Below are 16,236 nucleotides of genomic sequence, written 5' to 3' on the forward strand. Positions count from 1 at the left end.
ATTTTTAAAGTTTTTCTGTACTGAACTGATCCTAATTGCTAAGTAAGTGCATTACTGACACCCATGAGCCGAATTAAAATTGGGCAGTTATGCCTTTGGTAATTGTTTCCCTAAAAACCTGTCAACCTCCTTAAAAATCTAGGCATCTAATTTACATAAGGTAGTGGGTTTCTTGATCCTTCAGATCCCATTTCTTGGCTAAAACTTGCCTTATCAGCCAGAATTGTAGATATATGCTCCAAAGTGGAAAAAAAAAAATTGTCTGAGATGTCAAACTAGTGGCAGTTAGTGATTATTTTTGAAAACAAAATGAAACAAAAAGACTCTTACCTTCTGTTTTACCAAGTTCTTGGTTAATACACCATCACTGATATTAGAGGTTTGAATTTTAGATATCTTCTCCCTAATTCAGCCACTTTACAAATAAGGAAATGGTAGCCTGGGCAACGGCGTGTCCGAGGCCACTCAGTTAAAGAGAAATCTAGGGACAGGTCTCTGTCTCTGGGACTCTGGACATCTCATTCACAACTTTTTTTTTTTTTTTTTTTGAGACAGAGTGTCACTCTTGTTGCCCGCGCTGGAGTGCAGTGGCACGACCTTGGCTCACTGCAACCTCCCGCTCCTGGGTTCAAGTGATTCTCCTGTCTCAGCCTCCCAAGTAGCCAGGATTACAGGCGCCCGCCACCACGCCCGTCTAATTTTTGTATTTTTAGTAGAGACAGGGTTTTACGTGTTGGTCAGGCTGGTCTCGAACTCCTGGCCTCAAGTGATCCACCTGCCTCGGCCTCCCAAAGTGCTGGGATTACAGGTGTGAGCCACCATGCTCGGCTCATCCACAACTCCTAATACCACTTCTACCGCTGCCTAAAGGTTATGTTAGCACATTCCTAAGCTACAGGAAGTTTAATTTATTTTTCCCCATGAAGATAGGAGAAATACTAGCCCTAATGTTCCGTAGTGACTTGATGCTTTACCATGTAACTCTGTTATGTCACACTCACAATATTAATTTTAAAGAATAGACTGTGTTTTCCAAGAATATGTACTTAATGTGACTATCCTCTGACTATTCACTGATGTTACCAACACCTAAACTTATTTGTGTAGGGACATGCCATGCACATTAACTTTTAATATTTTTTAAGACTCTATACAACTTTTGTTTTACTTTATTAAAAGGGAAATGTTTTTATGTTTCCTTTAGATGTCTTCAAAATTCATGTTTTTGTAACTTTTTTTCAGGGTTATCAAATCAGGTTAAACTAGATTAAGCCCCAGCGAAGGTGTTTCAGAGTTTGAAGCCTAGCAGATCAGCCAACTCTACAAAGTGTTCTCAGAACAGAGGACATTCTGAGACGTAGAGTCCATGCATGAACGCTAATCCTAGAACATTAAACTTACCGTGTTAAATGGATTTCTGGATGTTTCTCTGTGGAAGTCTTGGAATAGTCCTCCCTTCCTTTTCTTGAGCCAAGAAAACTCTGAACCAGAACAATTCGAATTCAATTTGTGGAAAAACTATACTCAATGAGCCAAACCCTGGCTGAGAGTTTTGTAGGGGCGGGGAGAAAGGGGCATTTGGATCACCGTTGTATGTTAGTTACTAAAATATCTGGATTTCTATTTAAATGTTCTGAGATATATTTTCAAGCTTTGTTTCTGAGGGGCATTTGCAAGCTTCATTTTAAAGTCTGAGAACTCAAAGAACGAAACTTGCTTTTGTGTCATAGTTATTGTGTTATATGTTAAGCATTTGGAAGGGACCCCAGTGAGGCCTCAGGAAGCAGTTACTGCCTCTCTTATCGTCCTGAAGGCGATTTGTTTTAAAGTTGATAATCCCTAGGGCTGTGAGAGTGTCCCACATCTGCCCTGAATTGAAAACAGATTCCCATTTAGAGCCTTACATCAGTGCTGCGGATTCATGCGATCTGAGTCAGAGAGGAAGTCAGAGACCATTTGAACGTATGGCCAGCAGCTCACTTCATGGAGGAACAAGATTGCAGGGTATGTAGGCTGTCTGTTTTCAAATTTTAAGACTGTTTTTAGGTGTCCTTCTGACATTTAGACTGGTATATTCAGGAAAGGACTATTGTGGGAAACAGGTATAAAGTAACTGTCAGTATCTAGGGATTTTCAGTGCTACTGATGAATCCATCAAAATTCCGAGGGGGCTAGGCAGCGACTGCTTCAGAATTCCTTCACCGGGCTTTGCCATTTTTGTGACTTACCATTCATTATATAAGATATATTTATATAATTATGTAAATATTTATTTTCCCCCAAGACTCTAAAAAAGGTTTTGTAAGCCAAGAAAAGTTTTTCCTGTTAAAGACCAGAGCTTTTCCAGCCTCTGCTTATCTGTGAAAACTTTTTTAAAGATTTGCACACATGCTAAGAATGAAAGATGTAATGGTGTACTTCATATTGCAACCCCCAGGGGATCGGGACCATCCGATTAACCATTTAGCATCTAATATTCTACTGAAGGAGTTTTCTTCTCGGGTTGCTGAACAACTTTGTTTCCGTCTTCGTCTTCTCTGTAGAAATCGTATTCTATAGATTGTGAAGTTATTTTCCTTTTTAATTAAAAAAGGGGTTTAGATTTGGGCTGAATGTGGGGGCTCATGCCTATAATCCCAGAACTTTGGGAGGCCAGGATAGGAAGGTTCTTTGAGCCCAGGAATTGGAGACCAGCCTGGGCAACATGGCAAAACACTGTCTCTACAAAAATTACAAAAATTAGCTGGGCATGCAACTGTAGTCTCAGTTACTTGGGAGGCTGAGGCAGGAGGATCTCTTGAGCCCAGGAGTTCTGGGCTGCAGTAAACTATGATCACACCACCGCATCCTAGCCTTGGTGACATGATGACAGAGTGAGATCTTGCCTCTCTTGTCTCTTCCTTTCTTCTTCCTTTTTAAAATTTTTTTTTTTTTTTTTTTTTTTTTTTGAGACGGAGTCTCCCTCTGTTGTCCAGGCTGGAGTGCTGTGGTGCGATCTCAGCTCACTGCAACCTCTGCCTCCCGGGTTCAAGCGATTCTCCTGCCTTGGCCTCCTGAGTAGCTGGGATTACAGGCACCCACCCCCATGCCCGGCTAATTTTTGTATTTTTCATGGAGACAGGGTTTCACCATGTTGGCCAGGCGGGTCTTGAACTCCTGACCCCAGGTGATCCGCCTGCCTTGGCCTCCCAAACTGCTGGGATTACAGGCATGAGCCACTGTGCCCAGCCTGACCCTGTCTCTTAAGAAAAAAAATAGACGAATAGCTAGATAGATAGATGGATAGATAGAGATAGATAGATAGATATAGATAGATGGATAGATAGATAGATAGATATAGATAGATGGATGGATAGATAGATAGATAGATAGATAGATAGATAGATAGATAGATAGATTTGTTCATGACAAATAATTAAAGAGTACAGAGATCACGAGGTAGAGTCTGAGAGCCCAACCACTTGATGCATGGGTGCTGAGCCCCAGCCTGGCCTGAGGGCCCCTCCTGCCCCTTCTCTGCTTCTGGCCTGGGCTTTGGTGAGTTGAGGCCTCTCAGATGGGCTTCTGGAAGGCTGCTTTGCTCACTACTGTCTCTGAGGAGCTGAGAACAGTGCCTGGTACTGTCGGTGCCCAATCAATACTTGTTGAATGAAAGTAGAATTAGGGAAGGGAACTCTAGAAGAAACGTCAGTTCAGGCATTTAGCCTTTGCTTGGGCAAATTTCTCCTCGCTGTCTTGGTAGGATAGCAACCAGAAGGAGAGACTGGGTCATTGAGAGAAAAGTGTTTGACTGCCAGTCAAAGCAACTGTGTATGAAACATAGAATTCCACGGTCATGGGATGAACAAAGCAAAAAATATCTGAAATATGAGTTGTGAGAGGTAACAGTCGTGCCCTAGAGGGTATTCAGGAGTCCAAGGGAGGCTGGTAAATGGGAGAAAGTGAACAGACATGGCTGGCAGTTTCTCACTTCAACTTGGGGCAGATGGGCTCATCAAAAATGTTCCAACAGAACAAAGCCTCCTCTTGTTACATGTGCTTCCCCTGGTTTCAGAAACAATACGTTCAGAGCAGCCCAGTTGGCAGGTAATGTTTTCAGTCCAAATGCCAAAACTCTGGTCCCTTTTGACTGGTTGCCCGCAGTTCTTTAAAGAGGGAAGGTTTTTTCAGGTGCCAAAATTTGACTGCAAACTGTGTCATGGGACTATGCCCTCTTAATCCCAGCAAGACAGAGGCTTTCTTTTAGAAAAGGAAGCAAGCACATTTGGGTTTTTGTGCTGAGGATGCAAAATGATGTATTGATCAACTGAGATAGAAAGGGGAATTTTCAGCCTTAGGAATATCGTTCCTGTCCTAAGGAGACAAGCGAATGAGCCTTGAAATCTATAGAAACAGTTCCAGTTCAGACAAGCTTCCTTTGTGGGAGATGATTGCATATATATCTTATTTTAACTAACCTAGTTAATCTACCTGATTAAGTTATCAACCTCAGAAGTTTGGGGAGAAAATAAAATCAGCGTGGCAGAGACTTCCACAGTGATACCTGGATTATAAATTTACTGTTACCTCGAAAATCCAGATCCGAAATCTCTCTGCCTCTTTTCCAGTAACAAACTCAGCATATCTTCATTTAGGGCAATATCCTCTTGCCCTGCCCCTCCTCTAATTTACAGCCCCATATTTGGACACCAGGGATTCAATAACCTACCGCCAAGGCACCAATGGGTGGTGCCACCATGCCAATTCACAGAATTCATGGCTCTTCAGAAGTTTTGTAAGCCATTGTTTAGAATTCAGAACACATTATCACCCAGAAACAAGGTTAGGCTCCCAGCTCTACTCCTGAATGCAAATTCATCCTAAAATACAGAGACTTTGCTACAAGCATCTGGAAAAGGGAAGAAGGAACTTCCATCATACTGTTTAATGGCATTGGAGAATACATTTTACAATGACCTGTAATAATGTTGTCGAGAGCATTTTTAATATCCTTGAGAATTCATTCTTGGCCCTGAACATCATTTGTTTCTTGGTCTGGACCCTAACCACCTATTCTAGGTGCTTTGTCTCCTGCTGCTTCCTTGAATGGTACCCTAGGCTGAAGTCCAAGAAAATTATTTGCATGTACTTTTCCACTTGTGGTTTCTTTTGCCTAGACTGTCTTATTCCTCTTCTAATTCCTTGCAAACTCTTGATCAGCTCAAACATTCACACAGTTAATACTCTCTGATGCCCCCGGTCAAACTTCCACCTCTCTACTCCCTTGGCCACAAACCCCTCTAAGAAAATTTTGCAGACAACTTCAAGTGATTCCTCCACTGACCTTCCAAAATTTCAAGGACCCCAGTTCAAAAATCTGCCTAGGAAATATTAGAAATTCCCCTCCCTACCTCACTTGTATTTCCATAAGATCTTATAAGTACCGCTACGTATTTACATTAATCACATTATATTGCAATTATTTTGGGGCATGTGGTCTCACTCTGTCACCCAAGCTGGAGTGCGGTGGCATGATCATGGCCCACGGTAGCCTTGAACTCCTAGGCTAAAACAATCTTCCTGCCATAGCCTCCCATGTTGCAGGGACTACAGGCATGCACGATCACAAACCAGCTGATTTTTTATTATTTGTAGAGACAGGGTTTCACCATGTTGCCCAGGCTTATCTCAAACTCCTGATCGTAAGCAATCCTCCTGCCTCAGCCTCTCAAAGTGTTAGGATTTCAGGCATGAGCCACTGTGCCTAGCCTACTTCTACTTTTTTGTGTGGGAGGAATTATGAGTAGTGGGAAGAAACTGGAGCTTAGAGTTAGCGTGTATACACACCAGCGTTGGCTCTCTGATTTCCAGTTGTGTGGCCTTGGATAAGTTGATTATCTCTCCATTTTTGCTTTTCTTCTTCATTTGTAAGATGGGAGTAATACCTGCCTTTAAGGAGTTGTAAGGATTAAATAATAATCCATCTAAAACCCTAGCCTAGTGCTTAAGCCATACAAAGGGAAAGATAAATGTTAATAAAATATGAATCTAAATTTGAAATGGTGGACATAGAACTCCGAAGCCAGAAGGAACTTGCGTCTCTTCTGTCCAACCTTGGACTCTCTCCTTTTGTGACTCACCCCCTGCAGTTTGAGGCAGCATGTCAATAGGCTGGTGTTACCTTTTTACAGCCACTTCTCAGATCACTTCAGTGATTAAAATAAAATAAAACTTAGGAGAGTAAGAGAAAAGAGAAACAGCGCCCAGTTGATTTGTAAGTATGAGAAAGAAAAAGTAAGCTAGGATGGAGGAAGAGAGAACAAAGTACATGCAAAGGAAAAAGGGAGAGGACGATGAGAAAGCTGAGGGCAGGTAGTAGCAAAGGGAGACGGAGAGGAGAAACTGCACTGCTGGTAAATTACACTTCCAGGATCATAGAAGAAGCACTTGTTCATTTAAATATATACACCTGCAAGTGCACTCCTGTGCATTTTTTACCCAAGAAGTGCCTTGTGCCAAGTACTTCACACAAAAAATCTTGGTAGCCTGACACGGTGTCTTGCACCTGTAATCCAAGCTACTTGGGAGGCTGAGGCAGGAGGATCACTTGAAGCCAGGAGTTAGAGATAAGCCTGGGCAACATAGCAAGACCCTCATCTCTAAAAAAAAATAATAATGATGATAATTATACATTACTAAAACTTACATACCATTTACTATGTGCCAGGCACTGTTCTAAGCTCTGTAGAAATATTAACTCATTTAATCCTCACAACAACACTGTGTGGTAGACGCATAAAAATCCCTATTTTACTGATAAAGAAAGGAGACACACGAATAGTCCTATAACTAGGATATATGGGAGCCAATATTTGAAACCATAGAGTCTGCCTCCGGAGCCTTGCACTCTTAATCAAAATGACAACCATCATGCAGAAATGCACCTGCAATGGAGGTGGCTCCTGGCATGGGTCAGGTGGTCAATGTGGCCACTACAGTCAACAGCACAGTAAAGTCCAGCCTGGTGGACATTCCCACAGATATACGTTCCAAAATACCACGCTACCACCTGAGAAGTTAGAATGGTAGAATTGTATGGCCTGGAGAGACACTGGGTTCACTGTGCTCAGACCAGCCAGCTGCTTCTGCTGAGTGCGCCAGGAAAAACTGGACCCAGGGTCACCGGTCAGACTCTCTGGGGACAGACATAGGGCAGAAGTGAGTTGACCCCATATAATCCTTTTTCCAGGTAATGTCCAGGAAATTCTACAAAAATTCTTTCTGAAAGTTTGCAGACATTATTATGTTGACATCCCAATAGTTTTCCAAATATGAAAATAAAGACAATTGTGCTTTATTTTTAAGAACCGTCTATTTTGACCTTCTTTTAAAAGAGACAAAATATGCAGGGATTTGTTTTGTTTTGTTTTGTTTTTTGAGACAGAGTTTCACTCTATCACCCAGGCTGTAGTACAGTGGCGTGATCTCAGCTCACTGCAAGCTCCGCCTCCCAGGTTCAAGCGACTCTTCTGCCTCAGCCTCCTGAGTAGCTGGGACTATAGGCATGCACCACCACACGCAGTTAATTTTTGTATTTTTAGTAGAGATGGGGTTTCACCATATTGGCCAGGGTGGTCTCAAACTCCTGACCTCGTGATTCGCCTGCCTCACCCTCCCGAAGTGCTGGGATTACAGGCATGAGCCACCACGCCTGGCCATGTTTTGTTTTTGTTTTTGTTTGTTTTTTTGTTTTGTTTTTTGAGACAGAGTCTCGCTCTGTCACCCAGGTGGAATGCAGTGCATAATCTCGGCTCACTGCAACCTCTGCCTCCTGGGTTCAAGCGATTCTCCTGCCTCAGCCTGTTGAGTAGCATTATAGGCACCCACCACCATGCCCGGCTAATTTTTTGTATTTTGAATAGAGACAGGGTTTCACCATGTTGACCAGGCTGGTCTCAAACTCCTGACTTCAGGTGATCCACCAACCTCGGCTTCCCAAAGTGCTGGGATTACAGCCGTGAGCCACCGCACCCGGCCGGGAGAGGCTTATTAAATGTCTGCCCACATCTTGGTCTCCATTATTTTTTTCTCGTTACAGCCTGGCTGCGGAACATCTTACCTAAAAACTCATTCATGCAAAACTCTATTTCCTTTGAAGCATTTTTAGGTCTTTTCACATGTCCTCGAAATAAATACTGAATTAAATTAAATTTTAATTTTAATTTAATTTACTTTTAAATTTAATTTAAATTCTGAATAAAAGGCCTTACATAAACTGACTAAAAAGAGCTTAACCATGCAAAAGTAGGTTAAATAGAACAAGGCACGTTCAAGTAGACAAAACAATCCCATCATTAGAAAAAAGAAAATTCTGGGCCCACTTCAGCAGCACATATACTAAACACTAGCATGGCCCCTGTGCAAGGATGATGTGCATATTTGTGAAATGTTCCATATATTTTTTAAATAGTTAAAAAAAAATCTGCAAGTGCAATAAATACGTAATATAAACACTAAATTAAGTTAGATATGCCCTTGGAGGAACTAATTATTTTCATCGTTAAACTGCTCCCAAATGCCAAGAAAATATAGAACACTAAAATGAAACCTAGACTCTCAAAGGTCTAGAGGTTGAATTTTAAGCAAAGTCTTCATTGAGCAAATGAACTTTTTTTTTTTTTAATGGAGTCAGAGTCTCACTCTGTTGCCCAGGCTGGAGTGCAGTGGTGCAATCTCAGCTCACTGCAACCTCCGTCTCCTGAGTTCAAGCAAGTCTCCTACCTCAGCCTCCCAAGTAGCTGGGGCTACAGGAGCACGCTGCCATGCCCGGCTAATTTTTTGTATTTTAGTAGAAACGGGTTTCACCACGTTGCCCAGGCTGGTCTTGAACTCCTGAGCTCAGGCAATCCACCCGCATTGGCCTCCCAAAGTGCTAGGATTACAGGTGTGAGGCACTGCACCCAACCGAGCAAATGAATCTTTAAGAAACTGGTTTTAGGCCACCTGGCTACTTGGCAGGGCTATTGTGAGGATAATATGAGATTTAATGAATGTAAATCTCCCAGCCTAGTGCCTAGCATGCAGTGGACACTCACTCAATAATATTTTGTTGAATAAGTGTTCAATCACTTGACCAAGCCAACTCAGCTATCCCATTAGGTTCTGGTTGCCATGGGGTAGCATGGGTTATCATCAAGGGTAATTCTAAGATTATACAAAAACACTTCCTAGAAAGAGCAATTCGCTGGGAAACAAAAATCCCAGAATGCTGGGATTTGCTTTCTAACCTTTTACAAAAGGGTAAATTAGAGTTATGACTGAGTTGCTCTGGGAATTAAATGAAATTATGTTCATCTATCCATCCATTCGTCCTTTTAAAAAGTACTGATTGTCAGGAGTGGTGGCTCACACCTATAATCCTAGCACTTTGGGAGGCTGAGGTAAGCAGATCACTTGAGGCCAGGAGTTTGAGGCCAGCTTGGCCAACATGATGAAACCCCATCTCTACTAAAAAGACAAAAATTAGCTGGGCATAGTGGCTCACGCCTGTAGTCCCAGTTACTCAGGAGGCTGAGACAGGAGAATTGCTTGAACCTGGGAGGCAGAGGCTGCAGTGAGCCAAGATCACGCCACTGCACTCCAGCCTGGGTGACAGTGAGACCCTGTCTCAAATTTAAAAAAAAAAAATCCTCCCCCTGCAACACTCCCCCCAACATTCCCCCTCAATATTCCCCCCGATATAAAAAAAAAAAAAAGGATTGTGTATTTTCAACATGGCAAGGATTGTTCTTGTACTTGGTTGATGGTGGTGAACAGACCAGCCAAGATCTCAGCCCCATGGAACTTACATTCTCCCATGAAGCACTTGACATGCAAGTCCTGCCATCACCTAGCACTAGGACCCGCCTCTGGGTGGTTGCCCTGGAAAGAGCAGTCAGCTTGGAACTCAGACTGATGCCCACTGCAGGCCAACCTCCACCACTTGGCAGTTATTCACCTGTCAGAGTTCAGGGTCTTGGGAAAAGCTGCTGAGCCGCAGTCCTGGTCCACAAATGGATATAATAACACTCACCTTGCAGGGATTCTGTGAAGGTGAAATGAGACATACTGAGTAGAAAGTACATTATGTGGCACATACTAGGTGTTCAATCCATGGTAGTCTTTTATTACCTTGATGAACAAATAGATCAAAAGAGGATCTAAGGACCCTCACAGGGGTGAGCCACTGTACCCATCCCTAGGATTGTTTGAGCCCAGGAGTTCGAGATCAGCCTGGGAAATAGAGAGACCTCGTGTCTATAAAAAGAAAAAATTAGCTGAGTGTGGTTGCACATGCCTATAGTCCTGGCTACTCAGGAGGCTGCGGCAGGAGATTCGCTTGAGCCTGGGTGGTCGAGGCCATGGTGAGCCATGATGGCACCACTGCACTCCAGCCTGAGTGACAGGGTAAGACTTTGTCTCACAACAACAACAAAAGAGGCAGAGAGAGAGAAAGAGAGAAAAAGACCTAGTACTAGCACAGAGAATAAGGCACATCATTGTGAAATTTCAGAAGAGTAGGGTTAAATAGGAGAGTGTTGTTTTGTTTTGTTTTGTTGTTTTGTTTTGAGACAGAGTCTTGCTCTGTCACCCAGGCTGGAATGCAGTGTCGTGATCTCAGCTCACTGCACCTCCGCATCCCGGGTTCAAGCAATTCTTCTGCCTCAGCCTCCCAAGTAGCTGGAATTACAGGCATGTACCACCATGCCTGGCTATTTTTTGTTTTTATTTTTGTTTTTGTTTTGCATTTTTAGTAGAGACAGGGTTTCACCATGTTGGCCAGGCTGGTCTGGATCTCCTGACCTCAAGTGATCCTCCTGCCTTGGCCTCCCAAAGTGCTGGGATTACAGGCGTGAGCCACCGCACCTGGCTGGCATTGACTTTTCAACAGGAACACTAGCATCCAAGAAACAACAGACTGGAGATTCTGAGGGCAAACGATTTCCGACCTAGAACCCTCCATTAAGGCTCAGATGGACTGGAAACATTGAAGGAGTCAAAGCATTTATATCACCTACACCCCTTACCTGCAAGCTCCTGGAGGACATGCTCTACTAAAACAAGGGGATGTGCAAAGCACAACCGAGTCAAACGGGGCTCCAGGCGGCATGTCTCAAAGAAGGCAGAAATGGAACCGATTCATGAGCCCGACGACTTCAGTCTCCCATGAGGTGTGTCATGGTTCTGTCAACGCTTGGAGCACAGTAATAGATAGGGACATAGAGAAGTGACCAAATTTTAAAAAGAAAACTCCAGGCCAGGCATGGCGGCTCACACCTGTAATCCCAGCACTTTGGGAGGCCGAGGCAGGCGGGTCATGAAGTCAGGAGATCGAGACCATCCTGGCTAACACGGTGAAACCCGGTCTCTACTAAAAATACAAAAAAAAATTAGCCGGGCGTGGTGGCGGGCGCCTGTAGTCCCAGCTACTCGGGAGGCTGAGGCAGGAGAATGCCGTGAACCCGGGAGGCAGAGCTTGCAGTGAGCCGAGATGCGCCACTGTACTCCAGCCTGGGCGACAGAGCGAGACTCTGTCTCAAAAAAACTTTTTTAAAAAGAAAGAAAAAAGAAAACTCCAAGAAAGAAAAAATAATGAGAAAAGAAATGTGACTATAGTACACAATCACGTCAGCACTGGTATAAATGAAACCATAAATTAGAATATAACTGTGGTGGCCGTGGAGGTGGACCACAAAGACCTCCTCTCGAAGGACCATCTTGAGGGAAGTATCCCCACTTCAGGACCCAAGCTATCTTCACAGAAAGGTCCCCGCCCCTGGGCTACTGTCAGCCAATGGCTGAGCGGGGCAGGAAACTGGCGTGGCCATTCCTGCAAAGTGCAGGACTTCTCCAATAGGCAGTCTTTACTATGGGTCTCCCATGGGCCTGGCAGTGAATTTCTCGGGACTACACTGAAGTCTAAAGCTCTTTCCATTCAACTTCCTCCCTTGCTGCTCTCCTTCTAAGGCTCCATCCTTCACAGGCATCCCGCCCGGATTTTTTTTTTTTTTTTTTTTTTTTTTTGAGACGGAGTCTCACTCTGTCGCCCAGGCTGCAGTGCAGTGGCGTGATCTTGGCTCACTGCAACCTCCGCCTCCCGGGTTCAAGCAATTCTCCTGCCTCAGCCTCCCAAGTAGCTGGGATTACAGGCGCCTGCCACCACGCCCAGCTAATTTTTGTATTTTTAGTAGAGACGGGATTTCACTGTGTTGCCCAGGCTGGTCTTGAACTCCTGACCTTGTGATCCCCCCGCCTTGGCCTCCCAAAGTGCTGGGGTTACAGATGTGAGCCACCACGCCCAGCCTCAGATCTTATGCATTTCTAATTCTGTCTTGGGGAATCAAACTGTCAGAGGAACCTAACTAACACAATCACTATATTAGGAGGAGAGAAGAAGGAAAATTGGGGGTTAGAGGCAGAATACATACAGTGTTAGGTTCTTTTATTTTAGATGCGGTATCCTTTCCCCAATCTACAGCCCAACCCTAGTCCCTCTCCCCAGACTCATTTCTCCCTGTCGTCAGAACTGAGCTGCAGCCACTGGTTCTAAGCACAACTCCTTTGTCTGCCAGAGAAGACACACCTAAAGGTGTATCCAGAGAGCGCCTGGAGTCAGGAATACATCAACATATCCCAAGGAGAAGACCTGAAGCGATCCCAAGCTAATTGCTTCCCAGTTTCATCTGGGGACTCCCTGCCGGAAAGCTTAGAATGTGCTTGCAGTGAAGTAATATTAGAAGATTCCGGCCGGGCGCGGTGGCTCAAGCCTGTAATCCCAGCACTTTGGGAGGCCGAGACGGGCAGATCACGAGGTCAGGAGTTCGAGACCATCCTGGCTAACACGGTGAAACCCCGTCTCTACTAAAAAATACAAAAAACTAGCCGGGCGAGGTGGTGGGCGCCTGTAGTCCCGGCTACTCGGGAGGCTGAGGCAGGAGAATGGCGTAAAAACCCGGGAGGCAGAGCTTGCAGTGAGCTGAGATCGGGCCACTGCACTCCAGCCTGGGCGACACAGCGAGACTCCGTCTCAAAAAAAAAAAAAAAAAAAAAAAAGAAGATTCCTTCTTCGGAGGGTATTAGACCTCTTCCTTCTTCAGAGATGTCAGCAGCTGGTCAAACTAGTTACACACTGTCCTCCCGTAGAGCTGAGTGCACCGAATGAAGAGGACAGGGACAAAGCAGAAAGAGATGATTGCAAGTCAGCTCCTTCCTCCTCCTCTCCCCCACCTCCCCTGCAGCTACGACCACTGCTCGGCAGCCACTTCGGTCTTGAGACAGCTGCCCCAGAGGCCCCCAGACCCCTGCTACATACTTTCCTTCCAGAGCAGTCAGGCTGGGTAGAATGTAGGCAGGGAGGTAGGGGGTGTGTGCATGAGTGTGCTTGTGTGTGTATACGTGACAGAAACCACACAGCATCACAGCACATGGTCATAGGAAGAACAAGAGTATTCTGGCTGGGCGTGGTGGCTCATGCCTGTAATCCCAGCACTTAGGGAGGCCGAGGCGGGCGGATCACCTGAGAGGTCAGAGATTGAGACCACCCTGGCTAACACGGTGAAACCCCCATCTCTACTAAAAATACAAAAAATTAACCGGGCGCAGTGGCATGCGCCTGTAATCTTAGCTATTTGGGAGGCTGAGGCAGGAGAATCATTTGAACCTGAGAGGCAGAAGTTGCAGGGACCTGAGATCGCACCACTGCACTCCAGCCTGGGTGAAGAGCGAGACTCCACCTAAAAAAAAAAAAAAAAAATGAGTATTCCCCACTTGTGTGTATTGTCTACCTGGCTCTCATACTAAGCCAGTGAAGAGCTTTCCTGATCTACATCTGGTCTTGCAGTACATGGAGCAACACAGGAACACACTGAATTGTTTACGGGGAAATATCATGTCTATGTAATTTTTTTAAAGTGCAATAACCAGGAGGAACCAGAAATTCCAAAATGCCTTCCCTTAACCCTGTGAGTTAGCTATAGTTCATTAGCAGGAATAGCACATTATCCACTTCAGGCTAAGGATAAAATCATTCCAAGGACCACTATAGGAACCTACCTGAAGATTTTCGATGACAAGAACTAATAGGCAGAGTAAATTTTATAATTTTTTTATTATATGAAAGTAATACATGGCCAGGCATGGTGGCTCACACCTGTAATCCCAGCAATTTGGGATGCCGAGGCAGGCAGACTATCTGAGGTCAGGAGTTCGAGACCAGCCTGGCCAACATAGTGAAACCCTGTCTCTACTGAAAATACAAAAATTAGCCAGGCATGGTGGCACATGCCTGTAGTCCCAGCTACTCAGGAGGCTCAGGCATGAGAATCGCTTGAACCCGGGAGGCAGAGGTTGGAGTGAGCGGAGATCGTGCTATTGCACTCCAGCGTGGGTGACAGAGTAAGACTCCATCTCAAAACAATAAAGTAATACATTCTCTACTGTATGAAAATTAAAATTTATAAACAAAATAACCATAATTGCATAACCTAATCCAGGGGCACCCATTGCTTTGTTTCCTGTTAGTCTTGTTTCAGAGTATTTTCCAGAGCTTTGAAGTCTTATTTTATACATAATTTCATATCCTAATTTTCCACTTAAATTTTATCAAATGAATTTCCTCGAACCATTACAAACTCTTTGAGAGCATCTTGTTTTGAAGTCTGTATAATATTCCAACTCATAGAAGTAGCTTAATTTGCCCAATCATTCTTCTTTGTTGGACTTTTAATGTTTTTTTTGTTGGTGGTGGTTTTTTTTTTTCTTTTATACTTTAAGTTCTAGGTACATGTGCACAACGTGCAGGTTTGTTACATATGTATACATGTGCCATGTTGGTGTGCTGCACCCATTAACTAGTCATTTACGTTAGCTATATCTCCTAATGCTATCCCTCCCCCCTCCCACAATAGGACCCAGAGTGTGATGATCCCCCTCCTGTGTCCAAGTGATCTCATTGTTCAGTTCCCATCTGTGAGTGAGAACATGCGGTATTTGGTTTTCTGTTAGCTGAGAATGATGGTTTCCAGCTGCATCCGTGTCCCTACAAAGGACATGAACTCATCCTTTTTTATGGCTGCATAGTATTCCATGGTGTATATGTGCCACATTTTCTTAATCCAGTCTGTCACTGATGGACATTTGGGTTGATTCCAAGTCTTTGCTATTGTGAATAGTGCTGCTATAAACATACATGTGCATGTGTCTTTATGGTAGCATGACTTATAATCCTTTGGGTATATCCCCAATAATGGAATGGCTGGGTCAAATGGTATTTCTAGTTCTAGATCCTTGAGGAATTGCCACACTGTTTTCCACAATAGTTGAACTAGTTTACAGTCCCACCAACAGTGTAAAAGTGTTCCTATTTCTCCACATCCTCTCCAGCACCTGTTGTTTCCTGATTTTTTAATGATTGCCATTCTAACTGGTGTGAGATGGTATCTCATTGTGGTTTTGATTTGCATTTCTCTGATGGCGAGTGATGATGAACATTTTTTCATGTGTCTGTTGGCTGTATGAATGTCTTCTTTTGAGAAGTGTCTGTTCATATCCTCTGCCTACTTTTTGATGGGATTGTTTGTTTTTTTCTTGTAAATTTGTTTGAGTTCTTTATAGGTTCTGGATATTAGCCCTTTGTCAGATGAGTAGATTGCAAAAATTTTCTCCCATTCTGTAGGTTGCCCGTTCACTCTGATGGTAGTTTCTTTTGCTGTGCAGAAGCTCTTTAGTTTAATTAGATCCCATTTGTCAATTGTGGCTTTTGTTGCTGTTGCTTTTGGTGTTTTAGACATGAAGTCCTTACCCATGCCTATGTCCTGAATGGTATTGCCTAGGTTTTCTTCTAGGGTTTTTATGGTATTAGGTCTAACATTTAAGTCTCTAATCCATCTTGAATTAATTTTCATATAAGGAGTAAGGAAAGGATCCAGTTTCAGCTTTCTACTTATGGTTAGCCAATTTTCCAAGCACCATTTATTAAATAGGGAATCCTTTCCCCATTTCTTGTTTTTGTCAGGTTTGTCAAAGATCAGATGGCTGTAGATGTGTGGTATTATTTCTGAGGGCTCTGTTCTGTTCCATTGATCTGTATCTCTGTTTTGGTACCAGTACCATGCTGTTTTGGTTACTGTAGCCTTGTAGTATAGTTTGAAGTCAGGTAGCGTGATGCCTCCAGCTTTGTTCTTTTGGCTTAGGATTGTCTTGGCAATGCGGGGTCTTTTT

The 16,236-nt window shown here is 43.8% G+C and overlaps 1 protein-coding gene and 1 pseudogene across 2 annotated transcripts in view; both read left to right on the plus strand.

Moving 5' to 3' along the window:
• SASH1 (SAM and SH3 domain containing 1) overlaps nt 1-16,236 on the plus strand; it is a 366,232-nt gene that overhangs the window by 77,954 nt on the left and 272,042 nt on the right. The window contains exon 1 of one of the 2 annotated variants that reach the window (XM_028847194.2): nt 1,555-2,004. The exons of the other annotated variant lie outside the window; for it this stretch is intronic. Coding sequence (XP_028703027.2) covers nt 1,984-2,004 — 21 coding nt within the window. The 5' untranslated portion in view covers nt 1,555-1,983. Of the gene's footprint in view, nt 1-1,554; nt 2,005-16,236 lie in introns of those variants that run through there. 2 annotated transcript variants of the gene reach the window in all.
• Nucleotides 8,307-8,440, plus strand: LOC144340782 (U6 spliceosomal RNA; annotated as a pseudogene).

The sequence above is a fragment of the Macaca mulatta genome, chromosome 4 (assembly GCF_049350105.2).
Source record: "Macaca mulatta isolate MMU2019108-1 chromosome 4, T2T-MMU8v2.0, whole genome shotgun sequence".
Lineage (NCBI taxonomy): Eukaryota > Metazoa > Chordata > Mammalia > Primates > Cercopithecidae > Macaca > Macaca mulatta.